Source organism: Siphateles boraxobius, unplaced genomic scaffold, assembly GCF_051911475.1.
Source record: "Siphateles boraxobius isolate OS27281-9 unplaced genomic scaffold, OSU_SipBor_1 142, whole genome shotgun sequence".
NCBI classification, from domain to species: Eukaryota; Metazoa; Chordata; class Actinopteri; order Cypriniformes; family Leuciscidae; genus Siphateles; species Siphateles boraxobius.
In genome coordinates, this window is record NW_027508747.1 from 163,278 (window position 1) to 190,871 (window position 27,594).

The 27,594-nt window shown below is 40.9% G+C and overlaps 1 protein-coding gene across 1 annotated transcript in view; it reads left to right on the plus strand.

Moving 5' to 3' along the window:
• Positions 1 to 27,329, plus strand: part of hcrtr2 (hypocretin (orexin) receptor 2) — a 44,671-nt gene extending 17,342 nt beyond the window's left edge. Inside the window, exons 2-7 of the mRNA XM_077230324.1 lie at positions 8,372 to 8,550; positions 10,516 to 10,759; positions 16,515 to 16,630; positions 20,608 to 20,828; positions 24,993 to 25,114; positions 26,608 to 27,329. Coding sequence (XP_077086439.1) covers positions 8,372 to 8,550; positions 10,516 to 10,759; positions 16,515 to 16,630; positions 20,608 to 20,828; positions 24,993 to 25,114; positions 26,608 to 26,777 — 1,052 coding nt within the window. The 3' untranslated portion in view covers positions 26,778 to 27,329. The remainder of the gene's footprint in view (positions 1 to 8,371; positions 8,551 to 10,515; positions 10,760 to 16,514; positions 16,631 to 20,607; positions 20,829 to 24,992; positions 25,115 to 26,607) is intronic.
• The last annotated feature ends 265 nt before the right edge of the window (positions 27,330 to 27,594 follow it).

The window sequence follows — 27,594 nt, forward strand, 5'->3', positions numbered from 1 at the left end:
GGCATTACCCACCAAGCCTTTAAGAAACACTTCGGCTTTGGTGGGTAAAGCATATTCGGCAGCAGGTCAGGCTGCGTCATGTCTGCATACTATGTCAATCTTGCAGGCATACCAGGCTGATCTGCTAAGGGACATGAGTGAGAGTGAGGAGGTCAGTACTGACGTAGTTCGCGAACTGCGTCAGGCTGCTGATTTATCCCTGCGTGCCACCAGAGAATCGGCCAAATTAATGGGTCGTTCTATGGCAGCTCTGGTGGCCGCAGAAAGACATTTGTGGTTAAATCAGACTAATATTAAAGAGAGAGAAAAAGCTTTTCTTTTAGATGCTCCTCTTTCTCCCATGGGGTTGTTTGGTGATGCTGTGAATTCAGTTATCGATAAATTCCAAGAAGAAAAGAAACAAACTGCAGCTTTTAAAAAGTTTCTTCCCCTTAAAGTTCATGTCCCTGGGGCTGCTGGGCGGGAGCAGCCCCGGCCGTCTTCGAGCTCATCACATAGAGCGCAGCAGAGGCAGAGTGTCGCGTCTCGTGCTCCCCCTGCTGGACAGTGGGCTCAGCCGCGACACTCTCAGCCGAAGCCTTCTCCCAGTAGAACTGATCTGAGGACAGTTATATTGGCTAAGAAGGCTTCGGCTAAGAAGAAGTCCTGACGCCAAGCCGTTCAGGATGCTGAGGGTGGTCCCCACCGAGGCGGAAAGGTGTTCACCTCTTTTTACGGTGCCCATTCCTCCTCGGTGCCCTCAGGGGCTCGTTCTGCCAACCCCGCCTTTATGCCGGGGCACAGACGATCCCAGCGAGCGCTTTCCCGAGGGACGCTCGCTCCCTCTGAGGAGGGTCTCAGAGCGGTCAGACCAGTTGTTCCCTGCCGGTGCGCCGTTACAGGGCGCTGCGTCTGCTGCTCAAGTTACACCAGAGGCCAGTCTCGAGAGGCTGGTACCCTTAGTAGAATTTCTGGCAGAGTGGAAAAGCCTTCCAAAAATATCTCATTGGGTCCTGCAGACAGTAGAAAAGGGTTATGCTATCCAGTTCAGGTGTCGTCCACCAAAATTCAGAGGGGTTCTGCACACAGTGGTGGGCCCCGAGCAGGCTCTGGTATTGGAACAAGAGGTGAAAACGCTTCTTCAAAAAGAGGCTATAGAACGGGTTCCTCCTCCCAGTTTGGAGTCAGGTTATTACAGCCGATATTTCATCGTTCCAAAGAAGGATGGGGGGTTGCGTCCAATTTTAGACCTGCGCATATTGAATCGCTCGGTAGGGAAGCTAAAATTCAAGATGCTCACTATCAAGCAGATCGTGTCTCAAATCAGGTCCGAGGACTGGTTTGTCACGATAGATCTGAAGGACGCATACTTCCATGTGTCCATCCTTCCACAACACAGGAAGTTCCTGAGGTTCGCCTTCGGGGGCGAGGCGTACCAGTACAGGGTTCTTCCGTTTGGCCTAGCTTTATCTCCCCGCACTTTCACGAAATGCATGGATGCAGCACTAGTGCCTCTGAGGCTTCAGGGCATTCGTATTCTCAATTACATCGACGATTGGTTGATTTTAGCTCAGACCGAGCAGATGGCGGTTCGGCATCGAGATGTCGTCCTCGCTCATATCAGAAAGTTGGGGTTGAGGCTGAACGCAAAGAAAAGTGTATTATCTCCTTCCCAGAAGACCACTTTTCTGGGTGTCGTTTGGGATTCGGTATCGATGCGGGCGCGACTCTCTCCGACCCGCATCGCTTCGATTCTCTCAGCTGTGAAACAAGTGAAGCTAGGCCAGCTACTCACTGTCAAGCAGTTTCAGAGACTGTTGGGTCTGATGGCAGCAGCGTCCAACGTTATACCTTGCGGCCTGTTGTACATGAGACCGCTACAGTGGTGGCTCAGGACCAAGGGATTCTCCCCGAGGGGAAATCCGCTCCGCACGTTCAAAGTCACGCGGCGCTGCCTTCGTGCTCTGGTCATGTGGAGAGAAACTTGGTTCCTATCCAAAGGTCCTGTGCTGGGGGCTCTTTGTCGTCGCATAATGCTAACGACGGATGCTTCCCTCACAGGGTGGGGGGCGGTCATGAGTGGTCGCCCAGCCCAAGGTCTGTGGCAGGATCATCATCTTTCGTGGCACATAAATTGTCTAGAGATGTTGGCTGTGTTTCAGGCTCTGAAACACTTCCTAACAGACCTGAGAGGCCATCATGTGTTAGTTCAATCAGACAACACGTCAGTGGTCTCTTATATAAATCATCAGGGGGGCCTGCGGTCTCGCCGGCTTTACAAGTTGGCCCGTCAGATCCTCCTGTGGTCCCAAGGGAAGCTACTATCTCTGAGAGCAATGTATCTCCCTGGGTATTTGAATGTGGTAGCAGACTCCCTGTCGAGGCAGGGGCCGAGGCCAGGGGAATGGAGACTCCACCCCGAGGTGGTGGAGCTCCTTTGGTTGAGTTTCGGTCGCGCCGAGGTGGACCTATTCGCTTCCAAGGAGACCACTCATTGTCATCGGTGGTTCTCCATCACTCTTCCAGCCCCCCTGGGGTTGGATGCTATGGTGCAGCCGTGGCCGAGGTCACGTCTGTACGCCTTTCCCCCGATTGCTCTGTTACCAGGAGTTCTGGAGAGGGTCCGCCGGGACGGGGTCAGTCTACTACTAGTAGCCCCGTTCTGGCCGGCCCGAGTATGGTTTGCGGACCTGATTTCTCTCCTGGACGGTTCTCCTTTGGAGCTCCCGGTCAGGAGGGATCTACTCTCCCAGGCGGGGGGCACGATACTTCACCCCCGCCCAGAATTGTGGAAACTGTGGGCTTGGCCTCTGAGGGGGCCCAGCTCATAGACTCCGGTCTCTCAACCGAGGTTGTTGAGACCATTCTTAACTCCAGAGCTCCATCCACGAGGAAGCTTTATGCCTTGAAGTGGAAACTTTTCACTTCTTGGTGTGGAGAACACCTGCAGGACCCAGTTAACTGCCCAGTGGGTGCAGTGCTGGAATTCCTGCAGGAGCGCTTCTCCACAGGGTTATCCCCCTCCACACTAAAGGTGTATGTGGCGGCACTGGCTGCTTACCACGTCCCTTTCAGTGGAGTTTCTCTTGGGAGACACCCGCTTATAACTCGTTTCCTCCGTGGCACTTTGAGGCTGAGGCCAGCAGTTCGTACGAGGGTGCCGACTTGGGATCTGGCCATTGTATTAGAAGGTCTTTCCCTAGCTCCTTTTGAACCTATCGAAGAAGTTCCCGAGAAGTTTCTCAGTTTTAAGACTATCTTTTTGCTTGCTATCTCTTCACTAAAAAGAATCGGAGATTTGCAGGCTCTGTCGGTTTCACCCTCGTGCCTGGAATTTGCACCTGGCATGGTTAAAGCTTTTCTGCATCCTAGACCAGGTTACGTTCCTAAGGTTCCTACTAATATTGTTAGACCTACGGTTCTGCAGGCTTTCTGTCCTCCTCCATTTATGTCATCGGACCAGGAGAAACTTAATTCACTCTGCCCTGTTAGGGCATTAGACGCTTATGTCCACAGAGCTGCCCTGTGGAGGAAATCAGAACAACTTTTTGTATGTTTCGGGCCACCCAGGAAAGGGTGTCCGGCGTCTAAACAGAGAATGAGCAAGTGGGTGGTTGAGGCTATCTCACTTGCTTATGAGTCGGCTGGCCAGCCTTCACCTTTGGTTGTCCGAGCTCACTCTACCAGGAGTATGGCTGCTTCTAAAGCTCTTTTGTCGGGGGTTTCCCTGATTGATGTTTGTGATGCGGCTGGATGGTCTTCACCGCATACTTTTATTAAGTTCTATGACCTAGACTTAAGCTCTACCCCTGGGGCACAGGTGCTCTCGTCCTCTGTGCGCTAGTCTCACATGACGGTCATTTGGTCCTATGGCGACGTGGGTATTCGCGTTCCCGCAGCGTTTGACGCAGCTCGAAGTTCCCTTGAAAGGGAACGTCTCGGTTACGTATGTAACCCTAGTTCCCTGATAGGGAACGAGACGCTGCGTCGCTCCGCCATACTCCCGGCACTCCCGTTAGCGCTTCCTTCAAGCCTATCAGAAGCTAATGCGCTTGTGTTTTTGGGGTGCTTTATAGTTTCCTGGTCGATGACGTCACCCGCCTATGACGTTTCATCTCTCCATTGGGCTGATTCCATACGTGCTTCATGACGCACAACGCAGGGGCGTTCCCGCAGCGTTTGACGCAGCGTCTCGTTCCCTATCAGGGAACTAGGGTTACATACGTAACCGAGACGTTTTCTGTCAATTAATGTATCCAAACAGTTGCTCACCTGTCTAATAAAATGCATAATATATTAAAGCGTCTTTGGTGTTTCCATGGTTTCTACAAAATAAAACCGGAAATTGAGGGTAACGTGGGTATGATGCTATTGATAGGCGACGCTTGGACACGATCCGTGTCCTGGTTAAAACTGCTTATTTCACTGGATTTAAACATTCTTAGAAACATTTGGGAAAATGTAAGAACACAAATCAACAAAATATATTCTATTTTTCTAGTGTTTTTTGGATATTTTAATCCAAAAATCTTACATATTATACCTTTTAACTGAAAAAAACGTACAGAGAAAAAGTTCCAATGTTTTTTCTGGGCAAATTGAATTGTATTTGTAAATATAATAAAATTTAGGTTTTGATGGCTGCACCACACTTCAAAATAGTTGGAGAAGAGGCTAAATAAAAGTGAAAAGATTACAAAATATCCGAGTTAAACTGTTTTGAAACAGTCCACGATTATCAGGTGAATTGGTAATAGTTTAGGGTATGGTGTTTGGGTATGAAAGGAGTATCTCAGTCTTGCAAGGAAAAATGAGTCATGCCTCATCACTTTGTACCAAATGTCATGAAAGTATTGTCAAAGAATTCAAAAATCACATTTCTCAAGGTGCATGACCTTCAATCCCTCAGATGTCACTTCATGAGAAACCATCATGCTGCTGTGTTAAATATAGCCACATGGGCTTGGGATTACTTCGGAAAACCATTGTCACTCAACACAGTCTGCCAATGCATCAAGAAATGAAACTTAAGACTCTGTTACGCAAGGAGAAAGCTATACATTAGTTCTATGCAGAAATACCGTTGAGTTGTCTTGGCACCAGCGCATCTCAGATACTCTAAAATATAGCGGAAATGTGTGCAGTGGCAAACATCTGTCATGGCATGGGTAACTTGCATGTGTGTGTGTGAAGGCACCACTGACGTGGAGGAGTATATTGGGATTGTACAGAGACATTTAATAGCATCAAGATGACATCTTTCCTGGGAAGCAAGATGCCAATGACAGGCCTCATTCTACATGTGCTGCAACTGAGTGGTTTCTAGACACTCCACACAGTAGAAGGGATGTGCCTGACTGCCTGCCTACAGTCCAGATCTGTCTCCTACTGAAAATGTATGGCCCATCATGAAAAGGAGAATCAGACAACGACGACCAAGGACTGTTGAGCCGCTGCCTTGTATCAGGCGAGATTGGGTAAAAAATACACTTGCAAAACTTTCATCAATTAGTATCCTAAATACCCAAACTATTAAACACTGACACTGTGGTAAACATGCCTCTTTTCCAACTGTTTTGGAGTGTTTTGCAGGCATTAAAATCTAAATTTGTTTACATTTACAAAATACACTTAAGTTGGTCAGTGATTGAAAAAATATTCTTTGTACTTTTGTGAGTAAAATAAAGTTGCAAGGGAATTATCAAATCACAGATTCTTGATTTTATTGCATTTTACAAAACTTTTCTGCAAATGGGGTTGCATCAACTTATGAGACTAAGGCTGCATTCACACTCTCAGTCCAAATCCGATTATTTGTGTATCCAATTGGAATCTGATCTAAAATTATTAATGTTCACACTGTGGACAATGATTTCTATGGCAATGAATGGTGTTTGTAGGAATACCCAAAAACAACAACAACCGCAACATGGACGGGTTTGCAATAGAGATGTTGTCTCATTTAAATTTTACAACATAGAAATGTGTAGCCGCCGCGCTGGACTATGCGTCTTCTGAGGCAGCGGCAGAACCGGAGGAGGCTGTTATGCCAAGCTTTTTTCCGTGCTGTTGTCTCCGGCGGTTTCAAAACATGTCTCCGTTATATTGTCATTTTCTGCTCGTCCGGCACTTTGCAACAACACAGCATTGTTTTGGCAGCGACTTCCAGCGTGTTTCCTATAACAACGTCTGACATTTACATTCTAACATGGTGTCATCTTATTACACGTCTCTTTCGTGGTACCCGGAGGATGAGGCCTCTGGCTCAGGCTAGAATCCCCACATGGGATCTAGCCCTGCTATTATAGGGTTATCCTTGGCACCCTTCGAGCCGTTGGACACAGCATTGGACAAGTGCCTAGCCTTAAAAATTGCTTTTTTGCTGGCTATGTTATCTCTCAAGAGAATAGGAGATTTGCAGGCCTTGCCGTTTGCTCCCTCCTGTCTAGAATTCGCTCCAGGCGGAGTAAAAGCTATAATTTACACCAAGACCAGGGTATGTACCTAAGGTGCCCACTAATGTGGCCTGGCCAGTTGTCCTTCAGGCCTTCCATCCTCTCCAAGTGTCTGCGGAACAAGAGAAGCTTAGGCTGCTTTGCCCGGTCAGGGCCCTTGAGACTTATGTCAGGAAGACATCTCAGTGGAGAAAATCTGACCAGCTTCTGGTATGCTTCGGGCCCCCTAAGAAGGACTGCCCGGCTACTAAACAGACTGTAAAGCAGGTGGATTGTTGAGGCTATTTCTATAGCTTATGAGGTGAGTGGGCTGCCCTCACCTCTGTCAGTTAGAGCCCATTCCACCCAAAGCATGACATCTTCAAAGGCGGGGCATCACTCTAAGATGTATGTGATGCAGCGGGCTGGTCCTCGACCACACCTTTGTTAGATTGTATAGCTTGGACCTTCTGTTGACCCCGAGGTCATAAGCACTCATGTCCTGAGCTGTGACTCATTCCACACCGGGACAGACTTTTCGTCAGCATGGCGAAGTGGGCATATCCCCAAAATTTCGTCATCGACGCAGTGCGAGTTCCTTCGAAAGGGAACGTCTCAGGTTACCCATGTAACCATGGTTCCCTGAGAAGGGAATGAGACTCTGCGTCCCTTTGCCATGCTTCCTGCACACCTGGGAGCGGCTTAATTCAGCCGATCAGAAGGCTGACAAGGTCACGTGTCACGGGATAACGTTGCACCAATCAAGATTGGACATGTGAAATCAGGAGTGCTGACGCTGAATGGATTCCCTAAAGTGTCGTCATCGATGAAGCATCTCGTTCCCTTCTCGGGGAACCATGGTTACATGGGTAATCTGAAACGATTTCCAGAAATACGATTTGAATAGGATTTCAAACCACATATGGATGTAGCTTGAAACAAATTTGTAAAAATTGCATTCATGTGATTGTTTGCTGTTCACATTAGCTAATTCTGATCAGATTTTGATCGGATATGCACAAAAATCGGATTTGGACTGACAGTCTGAACGCAGACTTAGTTTGATCCTTGCATGTCTCTCCCATTTGTATAGAAGTGTCCTGATACAATCTGTTGAGGCGCCAGCTGATCTTTGCTGAAGTTGTCTTGATGAAAGAGAACCAGTTTGAGTCTTTGATGAATGGAAAGACAAGGCCGCAGCCTGGCAGAAACATTAGGGTCCTAGGAAGACTTCAAGCTCATCTTCAATTTCTAGGGGAAGGGGAAGTAGGGGAAGGGTCTTATCTTGTGATCAGGGATCTTTTAAAGCATGAAGATGTCTCATTCTCGTGAGACGAGTGAGCCAATAAGGAGTTGTTCCTTTGAAGGGAAACTTTACAATCATTTGTCTTATAGCAGGGTGTTTTGCAAATGAAAATGGATTGGGTGTTAAGAGGAGGGACTTTTAAGATTCTTATAATACTAATGTGTTTCAGATTTAGCCAAATGTATGGTACATGAACAAGGAAATTAAAATTCATAGATAGCAGTTCCTTGATATCACATATGCTATGTATGTGATCTTGGTTTACTACAGTGTGCCATTCTGAATTGTTCCTTAAATAGCGTTTGAATTAATACATGGGCAAAACAATGTGAAAGAACATATCAGTCGTTTTTTCAGTTTTCTTTCTCTTTGTATTTTTATATCAACATGGTAATAGATTATCCTATTTAAACCAATGTGATAAACGAGTTAGGTCAAAAGTAATCTAAAAGTAATCTAAAAGTCAGATTATATTTCCTTAAATGTTTAATGTAATGGATTATGTCACTAATTTAAATTTTCGCCATGTAATTTGGAATCAGTAACCAATTACAGTTTGTAAGTAATCTTTGGAGCACTGCTTGTTGGCTGGGATTTTGAGAGCCACACTTTCTTGAAAACACTTTATTACTCATGGCATCTTTCTTTTCAGTTTGTTTTGCAGTTTGGAAAAACCATCACATGCGCACTGTGACCAACTACTTTATCGTGAACCTGTCCTTCGCAGACATCCTAGTCACAATCACATGTCTTCCTGCAAGTCTTGTGGTGGACATTACAGAAACCTGGTTCTTGGGACAGACCCTGTGCAAGATAGTACCTTACTTACAGGTAAGGAAACGGATAACGTATGGACTTTTATCAAATAATTTGCCACTATATTTTTTGGTTTCTTTTCATAGGAAGCCATATGCATCTAAATACATTTTCAAATGTTTTGATACATCTTGCACATCTGCAACATCTGACACATCAGTAGTACTAACACAGATTCTACTGCTCAAGGCTGTTTTTTTTACTGCTTTTTTTAAAGTTATTGCTTTGCTTCGTCGTCAATAAATCACATAAACAGCTGAAGCTCTGTGAAAGTTTTTTTTAGTTTTTTTTTTTTTTTAGATTGAGATGCACTGCCATAAATGACATGCTTGTCAACAACATTTGATGGAACTGATGGAGTTCCTGAATGAAAACATGCTCTTCTGGTCATTTTTAAGGAACACATTTACTCAAACTTCTGTCTTGGAAGGACCCAATGGATCATCTGTAATATTTCAGCTGACATACCCTTCACAGTTTGAAAGCTACAAGTACTGTTGTTTCTTCTCTATCCCTGATGGGCATAGTAATCTTCGCTAGCTGGATAACTGAATATTAATGAGAGTTTTGAATTGATCAAGACTGAAGAAGCAGATGTGAGCAAATCTGCAGCTGCTTCAAGTGTTGACATATGCCTGAATAAAATCAGTTGTTTCCAATCACATTCATGTCTATGGACCCTCAAATAGAGTAATTTTTGATTGATGCCAGTATAATGTAGAATTGTTTCAAATGCATTCCATACTCTTAAGCTCAAACTTCTTCAAGCTTACATTTAGAGTAAAGCCAGAACATCAAAATAGTTCCACTTGAGCAGGACTACAGGATTAAGTCTCTATAGATGTTATGCAGATGCATTCAGACATGTGCAGTGTGGAGCACTTCAAAAAGCATATCTGTTGGAAATTTACCAATTTGCACAGAACACACGCATTGGAAATCAAGCTATAATCATGTAATCTGACATCCTATTGTTTTTAAATAGGGTACTGCTCTTTTAGAAATGGGATTTATACAATACAATCCACATTTATATTGACTTAAAATGGATATCAGTGAGTTTCAAACTGATCCAATCTGGAATGCCTGATCTACATCAGCGCAACACATTCATTGTTTTTCTCTTTTTGTTTTTGTTGGGAGTGTCTAGTGTCCACTTCTTAAAGGAGGAACACTGTAATATAACACGCTATATATTAATTTGTTCCCCCATTTTAGTTAAATCGTGACCACGTTATATTAATATGTTTCCTCGTTTTAGGTAAACCAGAGCCACAGTACCTTGCCAATATTTGTTCTGTGTAATTCCCATCAAAGATGTTGTCATCAAGAAAATGTATGGAATTGTACAAAAGACAATGGAAATTGATACTGAGGATATATTTAAAACCTACACTCTAAAAAATGCTGGGTTGTTTCAACCAAACTTTGGGTCAAATATGGACAAACCCAATGGCTGGTTTACATTTTTAAATTAAATTTTTAACCCAATGTTTGGGTTTGTCCATATTTGACCCAAAATTGTGTGAAAACAACCCAGCATTTTTTAGAGGGTATACATTATTTACCAACTCAGATTTCGAAGAAAGCAAGTTTCATTTTAAACATTTCAATTAGAGAAAGGGAATAAATGAAGAAAGGATTTATAATGATTAGTTTTTCACTTCACAAGTTATTGGACATAGCAAATCTGTGAAGTCTGCAAGTTTTTAAATTATTTTTTATTCACCCCTAAGTTCACTTAATCGTGGTATTTTGATAAAATAAAACTATTAAATAGTGAGATTGATATTTTATCTAGTACAACAATTAGCATATGACAGTGTAAAGCATAGCAGGAATTACTTTCTTACATAATAATATTACTCAGTACTTAAATGTATAAATGTAATGACATCTTCAAATAATGTGTAACCGTTCTCTGTCTAGTCTTAATTCTTGTTTCACACTGTGGTTTGTGGGTCTCCATCTCCTGTCTAGACGATCTCGGTGTCGGTCTCGGTCCTGACTCTGAGCTGCATCGCCCAGGATCGCTGGTACGCTATCTGCCACCCGTTGAAGTTCAAGAGCACTGCCAAAAGAGCCCGCAAGAGTATCGTTCTGATCTGGCTGGTGTCCTGTGTGATCATGATTCCTCAAGCTATAGTCATGGAGTGCAGCAGTCTTCTGCCAGAGCTGACCAACAAAACCAGTCTGTTCACCGTATGTGATGAACACTGGGCAGGTAAGAGATCTTCTGCTACCGTCTCCTATCAAGACACACTAGGGCTATATATCATTTTAAACAGCCCATTTATTTTTGCTATGGAAGCACAGAGAGATAGTAAGGCTAAATCGAGTATCGACTGCAACCTCAAGAGAATAGTTAATGGCTGTGTTATGGCTAATATTGTGTTCTCGTCACAACAATGTTCAATTAACCCTCTGGAATCTGAGGCATTTTTTGTCATGACAGTTCTTTCACCGCCTCGGCTCAATTCCCTTGCCCTTATCTAGGTCTTTAAGCAGAGAATGGAAGACTTGGACGCAGACATTGTGGTCTAATTCATCTAATTTACTTTTTCTAAGAACCTCCTGCTCCCCTTGAGAGCTGAATGTGCATTCTCAGCTTCTAAACAAACAGCACAAAAGGAGACGCACATTTTGCTGAATTGTTTGCTCACCATCCCATTTTTATTTCTTATTTTGACAAACAACAATAAATAAGGCAAACAATTTCACAAATAACGCTTCCTGAAAACAAACAAGCTGATGATGTCTAATGCAGGCATCATTTTATAATCATAATGACGCACCATTTCACATCATGTGACTGTCGTTTGCCAATAGAATTGACGTGGTTTCAACACATGCTTCAGAGACGCGGAAGCATTCTGACGCAGCGTTGAGTTCCCTCGAAATGGAACAGGATATTCATAGATGCCACCTACGTCACTACCAAATAGAACACCACCATATTTACGACGATCTCGCCCGGTCATGGCCGCCCAAACTGCTCATTTGTATGAGAGAGAGAGACAGAGAGAGACTCTGATCCTTATTTGTTACCCCCAGTTTTCGTTTTTCCATTATTATCTGCCCCAGACTTGCCCCAATTTGCCTTCCATGATATATATATATATATATATATATATCTTGTGCAAAACCCCTCCCCATACAGTGGGGATCGCTTGAAGGCTTTCAAGAGTACCGATGCATATCAATATGCTGTGGCTGGATGGGTAAAAGTGCGGCACCTGGCCACCAAGGATTTATATTTAATCATGGGAAATGTTGGAATTATAAAAAATAAAAAAAATGTATGATTTTGGTGGTAGTTTGCTCTGACTTGGTAGCGTGTTGTTAGCTAGCTAAGTGGCTCAGCTGGTAGCTTGCCAGCTGTTAGCCACGGCTCACGGCTAGCTGTCATTAATCTGGATTAGGCCTGTCGTGATAGTTAAAATTAATTAATCGCACAATAAAAAAAATGAGCTGTGTAATTTTTCCGGCCGCGATAATTTCCATTTGCATGCTTGTTTGTTTTCCTCGTCTCTCTCTCTCTCTCTCTCTCTCTCTCTCTCTCTCTCTCTCTCTCTCTCTCTCTCCTCTCTCTCTCTCTCTCTCTCTCTCTCTCTCTCTCTCTCTACCAAAGAGACTGGATGAAAACTCTGTTTAAGACATAATCGACATATTTTACGTGAATACTCTCCAAAACGGACATTTAAACATAATGTTGTGTGTATTTGTCCATTCAGACACGAAACAGAGCTCAATTCATTACTCGCGCGCTGTATAGGAGTCTAGACTGCACGCTTCGGCTCGGGTGTGTGCGCACAGAATGATGAGACATGATACAATATTAGACATTCAGACAATATGAGACATTTATTCTATCCTTTTCTTTTGGTATAGAATAAAATACCAGTTCGGGGTTCCTCTTTCGGCTGTTGTTGCAGCCAACTGCACAACATATTGCAGGCATTACTGAGACCGCCGGTCGTCAAGATGGCGGCGCAAAGCTACAGTGAAGTCATGTGACCCGAACGAATAGCAAATTAACTAAATCAAAGCTTTCTACAACATTTGTACAAAAAAAAATTCTTTTGAGAATAATCGCATAATTGGCCTTTTATGTGAATAAAGTCATAAGAGGTTAAAGTAGTAATATTGTCAGAAAAAAAGTCTTGAATATTAAAAAAAATATATGCAGTGTGCAATACAGTATGATTTGTTCAGTAATTCCAGGTAACAGTCCAATCTAATCCCCCTTTGTGTCTAATTATTAATTATACTTTGTATTCATATAATTTGTGATGAGTTTTATGTTTTATATTTAGCCACTTCAGCTCAACATACTGTTGTGAATAATAAACTCCTCAGTTTATTATTGGATTGTATATCCAGCTGTTTGTGGATTTATCAGTAATTTTTCCAGTATATAATCCTTTCAGTTTTATAAATGGAAATTTGTCAAAAGCGGAAGCAGAAAGGCCCACCCCCCCCCCCCCCCCTTTTTCTCCCAGTTTCCCTACAGTTCTGTTCTGCGTGTTGCTAGAGTCAACATTAATCAGACTGTATGGATTCAAACATTTATAGTGCTGCGTGGCATATTCCCTTACACAGATTATATCTGTCTGCATTGATCGTTCCCTTGCTGAGCAAAAAGACATCATGACAGATGAGAAGGCATGAAAGGCAGAGCGCGGCCCCCTGATGAGAGACGTGGGCCGCCACCCCCAAATGAGTCTCACAATGGCCCCCAATGAGTCAGTGATCCAGCAATGACAGAAGCCTGTGTGAGGAGGTGAGGGCCACCAGATGAGGACTGGGTCAAACACTATTCTCCCTGGTGCCAGACAATTTGTTGGATGTGAAAATCACATTAAATTGCCCTTTTCCAATCTCGAAGAAATAGAAGTCAGGATTTCATTGCAAGGTTTGCTGTCACACAACAAAACAAATGAGGTATAATTCAGGTTACTGAATAGATATATGCCAATAATTGGGGAATACAATAAGTTAGTTAAAGGGATAAAATACCCAAAAATAAAAATTGTGTCATCATGTTCTAAACCCATAGGACTTTGGTTAATCTTCAAAAGAAAAAAATAAGATATTGTTAAGGATATTTTAATTTTTAATTCTTTATTTTCATTTTTTTTGTAAAATAAATAGCTCTCCAAGCTGGTATGCGATGGGAAAAAGGAGGAGGACGAGTTCGGTAAAGGGTGGATTTGTACTCGGGTCGATCGCGTCTTGTGAAGAGATATGATTCCTTTATGTGATTTTTTACCTTAAGCTTGTATTTACATCTAAAAAATACCACATTTTAACAAATATGGTAAAAAAAAGTAGCTTGTGCATGCATCTCGTTCTCATTCTTGAACTTTTATATTAAAACATGAAGAAAAGACACACTTTCACTTTTCACAAGAACGCTCATGTTGGGTTTAACTTTTAAGTTAAGGTTTATCAAAGCGTAGGGAAGTTTTTGGATTATTATTAAATAATACATGCCCTGAAGCTTCTTGCTGTGCTTAATATAATACATAACATTGATCAATAGATAATTTCAAATAAATTAAATCACTATAGTTTTAAAATACCCATTTTAAAATAAACATATTATTTCAGATCAAAGATTCCAATTTTGATTTAAGCTCATTGTATATTCCTTAGCACTATAAATATGAGATTAAAGTGAAATCAAAAGTGGATGTCAGAAGTAAACATCTTCGCTCTTCTGGGAACTGACAACATTAAAAGCATCTTAAAAGAGTCTTCTCAATAATAATTCCCAAGTATTTTGATGCACTGTCAATTTTTTGGAACAGCTCTCCGTTGGCGGAATAGAATCAAATCTGTCGTGAAGCTGACAGTATGACAACCAAAGCAATTTTTGGGCCTTTGTGAAGTCATGCTGCAGGTCATGGGCTTGGATTCAGCCACAGGTGTTTGAGCAAATCACTGCGCTCAGAGAAGACGCCAATCACGATAAATTCAGTCGGATTTGCTAAAGTGTCTGGTTGTCATTTCTTACCACTTTATAACATTCTCCCTAGGGCTGCAAAACATCACAGTGATGAAACCCCAGCTCTGCTAAATATTATAAACCTGGGCTGTCAATCTAAACGGCATGAGATGCTTTTCAAGAATGTGTCACTCTCCACCAGATGTGTGATGAAGTGGGAAGAGTCGTTTGCTGATAAGACTGCCAAGTGCTCTTAACACACAGGACATGATTGCTTATTCTTAAATTCAGCGAGCCCATTCTCAGATATAATCACAGTGTCACAAGAGTCTAACAGGCGTCTCTGTGACAATGGAGAGACGATTCAAAATACATTTCTGTCTCCATTAAATTACTGTTTTTAATCATATGTTCTTATTTGTTGCTTTTCCTGGAAATGAGAAATGTGTGTCTATGAATACGACTTTTCTTCTAGCTGTCATTGCTCAAAATTGCTGCAAAATCCCATGCTTTCCCTTGTGATTTGTCGCTTATGTTCATGTGTGATTTTGCTGCTGATTATATATACATTTAAAAGAAATAGTGATAAAGCTGGAGCGGAAATCAAGCTCAGTTCTTAGATCTTTGTTTATTTCCAAATGGTGTATGGAAAGATTTTAAATGAAAATCGAGCGCAGGAAATAGTTTTAATTTATACTCACCCTCATTTCACTCCAAAACCGTATGGCTTTCTTTCCTAGAACACAAAAGAAGAAATGTCTAATACTGTTTTGTTTTACATACAGTTACAATGAATGGGGAATGAGGTTTTCAGAACCATAAATGTGTCGCCAAAACTCCTTTATTCGGCTTATTCTCTGCTCTGATTGGTCAGATTGGCCCAGTCTGTTGTGATTTGTCTACCACTAACAGTGCATGTCAGAAACAAAATTCTATAACCATAAGTGAATTTCAGCTTTTCTTCTGCGATTTATACACATTGATACAAACAGGAATGATGGTGTCGGTTTATCCGTATCTCATTGAGCCTCATCCTTTTGAAGTGCAGCAAAGTGGATTCGCAGCGCAGAAAATGTCGTCTTCTCGACATGAACAACAATTACAGTGTGTGAGGGCGGGCCAAAAAAGATGCTGTTCACGGGCAGCCAATGAAGACCAGAGGCTGGAATTATGCAAATTTGTTACATTGTTACATACTGTAGGTATGTAACAGGAGGTGTACATACTGTACATACTGTAGGTATGTAACAGGAAGTGAGACTGGAGTTATTGACGACTCGTTTCAGCAGTTCAGTATCGATTCTTTCTTTTAGGAGACAATAACTTTATTTGTCGTGCACTTTGATCTTTGAGACTTTGCAGACCTTTTACATTCTCAAACAGCAGCTGTATTACACTCTAAGGTAAAGGTAATTTCTGAAAAAAGCATAATGGGGAACTTTAAGTTCACTGAAAATATGTGGAGGTTTTTAACTTTCCCCAAACTTTTTCATTAATTATTCATGTTTTACCTTCCACAGATTAAGTATAATATATATTCTTATATATATTATAGTCAGGATTTCACCATATTTTATACTTTTTTTATATCTTCTTCTTTTTTTCAGTTTGAAAGCCTCAGGTCCCATGGATGAACTTATTAATTTATATCAAAGGAACATGAAAATCTCTTCTGCTCTGACTTAATGTAATTCATAAATTCATATACATAAAACACATCATGAAGCCCTTTGTAAAGTGAAATGAGTGTGACTTTTCATATTATTTAAGCAATGGATGAAATCAGATTTAATTGAGCATACCATATGGTCCTGCAACATTAAATTTGAAGAATGTTCAAGAAAGGGGAAGCAATTAAGTATAAGTGGAAATAATGGACGCTGATTGGTCAATACAGCATTCCTGCTGAGATAAAATGTCCATCATGCCTAAAAACACCCTTTACTTTATCTAAAAACTCCCTTCTGCTTTTACTTACAGAATGCCATGTGCAAATGACTGATTCTGCCATTGATTCTCTCTTCTGCAGATGAAATCTACCCTAAAGTGTACCACACCTGCTTCTTTATTGTCACTTATTTTGCTCCATTATGTTTGATGGTCCTGGCATACATTCAGATCTGTCATAAACTCTGGTGTCAACAGGTATGTAAGCATTCTTGACTTGTTGACACATTATTAGTCAAGCTGAACTGCATTTGTACTGTTTATAAATGACAGCATTTGTCTGTATATTCTGTAAGCGTAGTGAGCTGCATTATGGGCCTTTTTTAATGTGGTAAACATATTAACAGTTTAACAGTATTTTACTGTAAAATCACATGAAATGCCCTGTTAGATCTATTACAGCTTTTGGTTACGCTTTATTTTAAAGTGTCCTTGTTACTGTGTAATTATACATTAAAGTACTGCGTAATATTAATCAACTACTGTACATGTACTTACTAAAGGGTTAGGATTAGGTTTGTTGTAGGGTTAGTTGGATGTCATTATACAGAATACATGTAACAAATGTAACAATGACCCTGTAAAATAAAGTGTTACTCAGTTTTTCCCCTGTATACAGTAAGAGAACTGATTATTAACCAATTACCCAGCTAACAGAGAACGCTCTCAGAGCTTCCCTAACGTTCGGTCAAGGTTTTCTCAAAATTATGAACAAACGTTCTTCCAGTAATGTCAATAGAAAGCTTGTCTATTTCAGTCTTTGAGTTCTTGTTATTGTATGTTGGTTGTTCGATTCCCGTGTCCTGTTTCCCTAGCCTGAGTTTGTCCAGTTTTGAGTTTAGTTAATAAAGTGTGCTGCTTGTGGATCCTGCTTCCTCCTATCAAACAACTAGTGATGTAGTACTCGAGTCCGGTCTCGAGACCGATTTCTGCTTTCTCTGACTCGTCTCGGACTTGTTCCTTCAAAGACTCTGTCTTGACTCGGTCTCAACCACAGTGGGAGGAAAAGGACTCGTAATTTCTTTACGAGACATATGTTCATATAAAAAAAAACACACAACACATAACAACAATAATAATAAAATGCAATGTTGACAGGCATTATTTGAAAATGACATCCCATGGTGCATTGCAAAGATACTGCCGCCAGAGCCGTCAGTGTTTTCAGTTGCTGCCTGGTGTAAGCGGCGGCAAGATGAGCAACGAGTCAGCCATAATCAAATTCGCCTTTCAGAACCACAAACCGTTTACCGGAAAAGATTTGAAGAAAAAGCACACTGCGTTGTGCCAATTCTGCAACACATCATAACTGAAACCTATGTATCAAATCCACATGCTGGCCATGAAACTGCCGGCGTCTTCAGTGCCCGTTGCACTTGTTTTTAGCCGAGGTGGATTTATTATGAGACCACATTGGTCCCATCTCAGGCTCAGTTTGTTCTCGTCTGTAGTTGTAACTGCATGCCATTCATGTGTTAAGAACTGTGTTTTTTTATGTTCATGTTTTTATTTTTTGGGGGGGGACTACAACTATACATAGAACATAGTTACACTGTGATATACACTATTTGTGTGTATTTTGGTGTGTGTGTTTGTGAGAGGGGGGAGGGGGGTGTAAAAGAGTCAGTATCGTCATTAACTGCATTACACGGTGCAATTGTGTTTATGTAATGTTTGTGTGTGTTATGGGGGAATAACATTTTAAAAAATACTGAATTCGAGTGTATTGTCAAAATATTTACAATTGGGAAATATTGGCAAATGTTATAAAGTAGCTAAGCCTACTAATTTAGACATGCCACTAGACATTTTTAATTTGCTCTGCATGTCCTAACTATGATTTAAAAAGTCAGGGTGGGCTTAACATGTTGATGACAGAGCAGTACTGTTGAAGCTTTTTAGAAAAATAGGCAGAAGATGATGCATGTGGTTGGGATTTTTTTTAATGATAGTAAAAGCATAGTCCATATTAAGATGTTAAGACTGCTCCTCTAAACAATTCCCAATCTAGCTTAGTCTGTAGGCCTAACTGTTGATTATTAACTGGGGTGATATTAAATCATGAATATCAAAACTGACACGTCGAGACAAAATCTCGACTCGGACTTGGTTCCTCAAAGACTCGGTCTTGACTCGGACTCGACTGTATTTGAAAAACAACGGACTCTGTCTCGACTCGGACTCAACCCTTCAAAGACTCGGTCTTGACTCGGACTCGACCCTTCAAAGACTCGGTCTCGACTCAGACTCGACCCTTCAAAGACTCGGTCTTGACTCGGACTCGACCCTTCAAAGACTCGGTCTTGACTCGGACTCGACCCTTCAAAGACTCGGTCTTGACTCAGACTCGACCCTTCAAAGACTCGGTATCGACTCGGACTCGACCCTTCAAAGACTCGGTCTTGACTCGGACTCGACCCTTCAAAGACTCGGTCTCGACTCGGACTCGACCCTTCAAAGACTCGTCTTGACTCAACCCTTCAAAGACTCGGTCTCGACTCGGACTCGACCCTTCAAAGACTCGGTCTCGACTCGGACTTGACCCTTCAAAGACTCGGTCTCGACTCGGACTCGACCCTTCAAAGACTCGGTCTCGACTCGGAGTTGACCCTTCAAAGACTCGGTCTTGACTCGGACTTGACCCTTCAAAGACTCGGTCTCGACTCGGACTTGACCCTTCAAAGACTCGGTCTCGACTCGGACTTGACCCTTCAAAGACTCGGTCTTGACTCGGACTCGGCCCTTCAAAGACTCGGTCTCGACTCGGACTTGACCCTTCAAAGACTCGGTCTCGACTCGGACTTGACCCTTCAAAGACTCGGTCTCGACTCGGACTCGACCCTTCAAAGACTCGGTCTCGACTCGGAGTTGACCCTTCAAAGACTCGGTCTTGACTCGGACTTGACCCTTCAAAGACTCGGTCTCGACTCGGACTTGACCCTTCAAAGACTCGGTCTCGACTCGGACTTGACCCTTCAAAGACTCGGTCTCGACTCGGACTCGACCCTTCAAAGACTCGGTCTCGACTCGGAGTTGACCCTTCAAAGACTCGGTCTTGACTCGGACTTGACTCTTCAAAGACTCGGTCTCGACTCGGACTTGACCCTTCAAAGACTCGGTCTCGACTCGGACTTGACCCTTCAAAGACTCGGTCTTGACTCGGACTCGGCATAGGCGGTCTCGTCCCCCAACCAACATACAATAACAAGAACTCAAAGACTGAACTAGACACAGGGCTTAAATACAAAGGTAAACAAGCTAAACAAGATAACAAGGGGGCGTGGCTAATCAAAAACACCTGGGGAGACTAATATACAAGAAAAACTACAAAGGACTACAAAACATGGCACAGAACAGGAAATAACAGAAGTCCACACAAGACAAGGGGAACACAAGAGAGGAATCATGACACACATGGGATTGAAATGCTGGCTACAAAGAAATCTCTAATGCTAATTTTGGTCAAGGCTTGTCTTGAAACCAAAGACAATTTGACAGTCATCATAGGAGAAGTCACACTGCAGGACTGTGAGCCAAATCTTTTGACACTGCCAGAAATTCTGGTCAAATTTGATCGTAACGCTCATTAATCGGAGCAACGATCAAAGACTTCAGATTTTAGCCTAGAATCAGAGGAATCTTTTAGGATTTGCAAAAATTGTCTCAGACAGCCAAATCATGGCCAGTATGCGCCCGGCTTTAATTGCAATGCTAGCAAAACAATCTTAGAACATATTTCTGTTAGCTGGGTAACAGGTTTTTGCTGTAGCATTTTTACAGTTAAAATTACCCTTATTGGTTACACTTTATTTCGATAGTCCACTTTAGACATTCTACTAACTATAAGTAACGTTTCAACTACATGTCAACTAACTGTAATTAGAGTATTAGTAGTCTGTAGTAGACTTTCAGTAGACTGTTAGGTTATGGTTAGGTGTTAGCGTTCGGGTTAGTAGAATAAGTTGACTTGTAGTTGCCAAGTTGCTTATAGTCAGTAGAATGTCAGTTGGGGAACCAACAAAATAAAGTGTTAGCAGATATTAAGCAGACAGTCTACTAATACTCTAATGAGAGTTAGTTTGACATGTAGTTGCAAAGTTACTTATAGTTAGTAGAATGTCTAAAGTGGACTATCGAAATAAAGTGTTACCCAATTATTTTCCATCCCTGAGCAGATTCCCGGTACATCATCGGTGCTTCAGAGGAAGTGGAAGTCTCTGCAGTGTTCAGCACACGCTGTGGGCTCGGGAGAAGGGGTGAAGGTGAGAACCAGCACCGTCTCAGCGGAGATCAAACAGGTGAAAGCCCGGCGGAAGACGGCCCGCATGCTGATGGTGGTGCTGTTTGTGTTCGCGCTCTGTTACCTGCCCATCAGTGTCCTCAACATCATGAAGAGGTAAGAACCTTCACTCTTACTGTGTCTCTGTGTGTGACGCTCACTACGGCTCTCAACAACACTTCTGGGTAACAAAGTTCAAAAACGTCTCAGGTTACGACTGTAACTTATGTTCCCTGAGAACAGCGAAGGAGACACTGCGTCTCGTCGCCATGCCTCCGGTCTGCTTGTGCAGGCCCTTTAGACGTAGAAGTGGATGACATGTTCTCTAGGTGCCCTTTTATACTTCCTGGTCGCGCTAGAGCATGACGTCATGGCTGACGCCGGCCAATACGATTGTCGTGATTATACAGTTTCAGTCATCAGTCACGCTGAGGCGTTCCCCTAGCGCTTTGACGCAGTGCGAGTTCCCTTTCGAAAGGGAACAGGACATTATATTTCGCATAATGACAATGAAGCTTATTTTTAGGACCATTAAAGTTTTCTTTTTCATTGTGATGTTATTCTAACACCAATTAATGACTTTTTGAGAGGGTTTATTGTGATTCTCATTCTCAACTGTCACATTTTATTTAAAAATAATGTTTAGATCAGCATATAAAAGGCACACCATCATGAGCCTAATTTAGATAATAATATATTTATCGTTTGGGTCACACATTATATTAGGTGTCTTTACTATGTACTTACATCAACAAAATAATAATAATAATTTTTACATGCAAAGTACTTATTGTGTTGGTGTATTGTAACACTTGTGCTGCTACTGAGCTGATACCGGTGAGGTTAGGGTATGGGTAGATTTAAGGGTGGGTTAAGATTTAAGCAAAGGTCAAGAGTATAATTATAGATGCAATTACAGCATTTAAATATAAGTACAATGAAAAACATGTATGTACACAATGAGTGCACTGTATAAAATGATTATTTTAAATGTTGGTAAATTGTAGTTAAAGACACTTAATATAAAGTTCATTATTGGTCATGAAAATAATGTCAAAATGAATGGATGGATGGATTATCCTAAAATTTGCTTCATTTTTTTATGCAAAGGATTTTTCTTTGTCCTTTTAATTTTGGGGTAAAATTTGTCCTAGTCAAGATCTTGTGAGATTCACTCCTCTACACTTTGGTTATAAAGTATTTGAACAACACACACACACACACACACACACACATATATATTTATATATACACATATGACTTAACTCTGTAGGATGATGTGTATCATGCCTTGCAAGGTTTGGCATTTGGTTAACTCAACAGTAAACATTCTGGAATTGTAAAAAAAAAAGAAAAATGATATAATTTTTAAAAAGTGTCTTATGGTAGTATAATACATTGTTATGAATAATGTGAGCTGTGGTTTAAGGCATGAGGCAGACTGCTGAGATTATATCTGTTAATTTTGCGTCCCTTTGTAGTCTGAGTTCTGTTCAAACCAGGAATCTGTAATGAATTTCCCTCTAGTAATGCTTTAGCAGGAATTCAAAAAATGAATATTGCTCTTCGAGCCTCATTGTCTTTATTTCAACCACAATAATAAATTGTAACTAGATTTTTGCATTGAAGAAAAGGTAAGTGGCACTTATCTATCATAACCCAATAGTTTGCTGGGTGTTTACCAGGGATTTGCTATGTGGTTGTCAGATGTATGGTGCAATCCAACACGATTCACTTAGATAATCAACATACAATTTTTTTACTATATAGTCACTCAATATAAATAATCTTTTAATCCAAAAAAAAAAAAATGCTCAGGAGAATCGCTGCAGAATACAAATGAAACCCATAACTTAAAACAAAGACGATATAGAGACTAAAACCAAACAGAGAGTGTAGGATGTACACAGGGAACCAAACTAGACACAGGTGGCACTAATTCGTAACCAAGGTAACAAACAAGGAGGAAGCAGTAACTAAGGGGCTGTTTGCACAAAACCGTTTTGAAAGCGGTCTCCGTGTAAACAACAAAGAGCGAATCTCTGAAGACAATGACATCATGCACATGCGTATTACGTGTTCAGTCTATAGTGTTTCATCGCCATCTACTGGCCTGGCAGCAGAATACAGCGTTTTTAGTCGTTTTCGCGGATCCATGTGAATAGGGATCGTTTTGACGATGGTGTCGTCTGTACGTGGAAAACTCGAAGGAAAAACTTCTCCGTTTATCGTATCGGCGTTTCGTCCAGAGGGATCCGGCGTTTTGTGAGACTGAAACCGCTATTTTTTTAAACCGGGTGTGTTTAAACCCAGAGTGGATGATTCTGAAAATGACAACCTTGCGTTTTCGTGTGTACAGCCAATCCGTATGTTTTGTGAAAGGATGATGTCATCACCCCACGTGTCGATTAGTCAGACGCTAAGTCAGTAGCCTAACAGCAACAACAACTGCCGACTACATGCTTGTGTTTGTGCTTCAGAAGCTACTGAGCCTCTTTTATTTCTTTATTTATTATTTAGGCCTACTTTAATGTATTTTTATTTTATTTCTTTATTTTACTTCTTTATTTATTTATGTTTCTGTCTTATGCTATGATGCTTGTATTTTGTCTGATTAAGACATTTCATATTTTGTAGGGTTGGGCATTTCAAGCAAAAATAATATTCGATGACCGCTGGGAATTATTTGATTATAATTCAAAAAACGCACCTCTGCCCCCTCATGCTCACCGGTAACACGGTGTTCGCGCTGACATTAAATTTCTCTGTACTAGGCCTACGTGTTGTAGCCATTAAAGAAAATTAGTTTCATATTTGTTTAAATAATAGGCTATGTTATTTTTTCCATTTCATATAATATATTATATATTATGTTGATTATATGAGAAGTGAACGGCATGTAGCCTAATCATAAGATGCGCAATATCGAGAGACATCATTTTGACCACTTCATTAAGTTTTGTTTTGTAGAAAGCCTTTCTTTAAAGTGAATTTCGTTTTGTATATATTGTATCTTAATTTTAATCAATGTTTCATCAACCAATTGCCTGGATTTAATAAATAAGAAGCAAATATAGCAGACAATATAATCAGGACACGGTGGCGCCGACGCGATATAACTTGCATCGCACGTGAACTGGAGCTTGTCTCATAAATGAACAGACACTCAGAAATATATCTAAGCTTGAAATGTCTACTTTTAAACAAAACAATTCAAAACGAAAAGAAACAGAAAACTCTCTTATAATCCGGATGAAGTGTGCATTTCTCTCTATAAGCACCTTCTCAATACTGCGAAGGTGAAGAGTCAGCATCGTCACAGAAAACACTAGTTTATTAATAAACAATTAAAATTTCTCCTTGCTGTATTTGGCACATTCATAATGATTAGGCTATTTGCCGGTTCTTTGTGGCAAGCTTTATGTGTCTGCTAACTAATCGAATATCGTGACTCAATCCAATTTTGTACCAGGCCATTTATGGTTTTTCATATTGTTCAATAAAGTTCTTGGTTAAAAAGTAAACTACATCGGTTTGAGTCGGTTTCAGTGGTTTCGTGTGTACGCCGATATTTTTTGAGACGCTGCCGTGTTTACGGAATTTTTTTTAGAACGAAGAAAAAAAACATCGGATAGGGAAAGCTCTGGCTTCGTGTGGATGTGGCCTCAATCTCAGCTTTGTGTTCTGATCAACCAGTTGGTGTTTGTTTATCAATAATGACACACTATCTTGTTTTCTCTTGTTATCTTTTTATCTCAAAATTGCGAGATATAGCCTAATCTCACAATTGCGTGTTATAAAGTCAGAACTGTGAGATATAAACTCGCAATTGCAACAAAAAAAACCTCGCAACTCTGACTTTTCCTGCAATTGCGACTTTATATCATGTAATTCTGGCTTTATAACACACATTTGCCTGTTAATATATATATATATCGCAATTCTGACAAATCTTTTCTCAGAATTGTGAGATATAAACTTGCGAATTATAAAGTCTAATTCTAAAAGGAAAAAAGACTGACTTTTGCGTGTCAGAAAAATTGCGTGTTATAAAGTCAGAATTGCATGATATAAATGTGCAATTTTGAGGAAAAAAAAGTCAGAATTGTGCTTATATATATATATTTATAGATAAGCACAATTCTGACTTTTTAACTCACAATTGTGACTTTATATCACACAATTCTAAAATAAAAAGTCAGAATTGTGAGATGTAAACTTGCAATTGTAAGAAAAAAAGTAAGAATTGTGAGATAAAAAATGTCTATCTGTTATCCGCAGAGTATTTGGCGCTTTCAAGAACACCGATAACAGAGAGACTGTGTACGCCTGGTTCACCTTCTCACACTGGCTTATATACGCCAACAGTGCCGCCAATCCAATCATCTACAACTTCCTCAGTGGTGAGTGTTTAACATGTTCATCTACATCAGAAGTCTTCACTTTTGGTTCTGGAGACTCACCGTCACGGCACTGCATATTTTGAGTGTCTTGCTTCTTTACACACCGGATTCAAATCCTCATCTTGTTAGCAGAGCGCTGGCGTGTCTCATAAGAGATATCTCAGAGTTCAGAAGCAGTGCGCTGTATGCGGTGTCCTCCATCTGCTGTTCACTTTCAGGCATTACACCTGCCGTTCCGTCACCGCCTGCACACACACACACACACACACGACTTCAAAGCTTTGAGATGCAGTTTGCCCTCCAGAAACATCCTGCACCTTTTCATTCATAACGAGAACACTAATTATTTCTTCATTAGCATTGCAATATTCTCTTTGTGCCGCTCTGATAACTGAGTACATCATTACCTGGTCATTTCAAGGATGCTTTTGACATTATAGGGCAGTTTGGAGGATTCAATGAATCTACTGAAAATAAATTAATCCGTTTAATCCCACCAGTCACCTTGGGACCAACATTTTTAATTTGAATTTGGAAGGTCTAAAAAGAGCATTTGGTGATTTTAAAAAGCTGAATATAAAATACACTACCAGAAAAAAGTGCAAAAGTTGTATATTTATGGTACAACAGCTTGTCAGCACTCATGCACACACAAGTTAACATAACTTGAATGTGATTCAACGCCCGCTATAGCTATAACTTTCATTCTTCGCTTAGTGGTTTTTTCTGCGATATTCTATTAACAAACATCCAGACGCTGATGAAAGTGACGTTTAGATGAATATGTAAATATGTCCTCCGCTTTCCTCACAATAACAAAATACACACACAACAAAACTGACAGCGGTGAGAAAACATCAGTTCAGAAATCATCTGATCATAAAGATGTGAATATGTTTACAGCAGATCTTACATTCACCGACATCATGTCCACAGATGAAGTGATTAACAGTTATGAGAGTTTGAATATAGAGTATATTCGAGACTATAGACTATATAGATCTGGCAATGTGCGACTATAGTCTGAATTAAACCTTTTTCTTTGCATGACACTTTGATATTACAGTACAGAAGCTCTTTAGGCATTATCCTGAACATGAGCATTCCTTTCATGTGTCATTGAACGGAAGAGAGGCTTTCGGGAGCTCCAAAACATCTTTGAATTTTCCTTCACATAAAAATCAGTCGACAGGCTTTCATAGACAACCTATGAAGTCAGGGAAGGCCTCGCTTTTTAATTTTCTTTACAAGCTGTTCACACGATGGCAATAAAAAATAAAGGGATTAATACATGAAATTCTTACATATATCCCCTTTTTAATTTCAATGAATACAAATACAAGTGTTCATTGTTACTTCATGTTAGCTGAGGTACATAAATAATATTAACAGATACTAGTACATGCTGTGATTACTGTAACATTAGATAATAAATGCTTTAGAATAATGTATCAAATGGAACCTCATTGAAATCAAATCCTGTATTCTCGCAGGTAAGTTTCGAGAGGAGTTTAAAGCGGCGTTCATCTGTCATTGCCCCGGTGGAGACGAGATACCGAAGGAGAGAGTCAGAGTGAGAACCAGTACAGACAGCCGCAAATCCCTGTCTACACAAGTCAACAACTTCGACAACATCTCCAGGATATCTGACCAGGCTGTGTAGCTCGACGTTTTCACCAATCCCACTTCACCAGTCACTAGAAGAACACAGTGTTTCCAGAGAGAGGCTGAGAGGCTTACGGATGCAAGGATTGAATGGACATATTAACCTGAGTGAATTACACACACTTTTCGGTCTTGCGTAAGGGTTGAACCTTCAGTGGGATTGATATTTTTACCCAGTGAGCCAAGAGGTTATTTTTCAGCTCACAGCTCGAATGGACACGCAGACAAATGATGACATATCTCTGAAACACAATGAGACTTCATTCAACTCAAGACTGGAAGACAACGAGGATAGAAGGGAAGAGAATATGTTCAGTCTGAAAATAATTGTTCCTATCCGATCTAATGTAGAGAGATAATGGTAAGCAATCTGTGGGTTCAGTTCTCTGAAACACTCGAGCTCCACTGAAACACGGCTCTGTTTGTTTGAGCATCGAATGATTCGGGTTTGAAAACAAACATTATTTTTGCATGCATAAACTGCTTCAAGTACTTTTGAACAAAATTGATGTATATTAATTTTTTATTCCATGTTAAAAGATGTACAGTTTGACATTTGTGATGTTTCTTTAAGAATACTGTTTTGTATTATGTTTTTGTCTTTAAAGGAACAGCTCGCTCTCTTCATAACACTTTACAATAAGGTTTCATTTGTTAGTTAACTACATTAGTTAACTTAGTCGCTAAGTACATTAGTAATCTTTATTAATAATGTAAATTTCAACATTGTTGAAACGTCCTGAGCTAAACACTTCACATCACCTGCACAACTCATTCCAACAACACAACTCTTAACACACGCTCAACACAGGCTC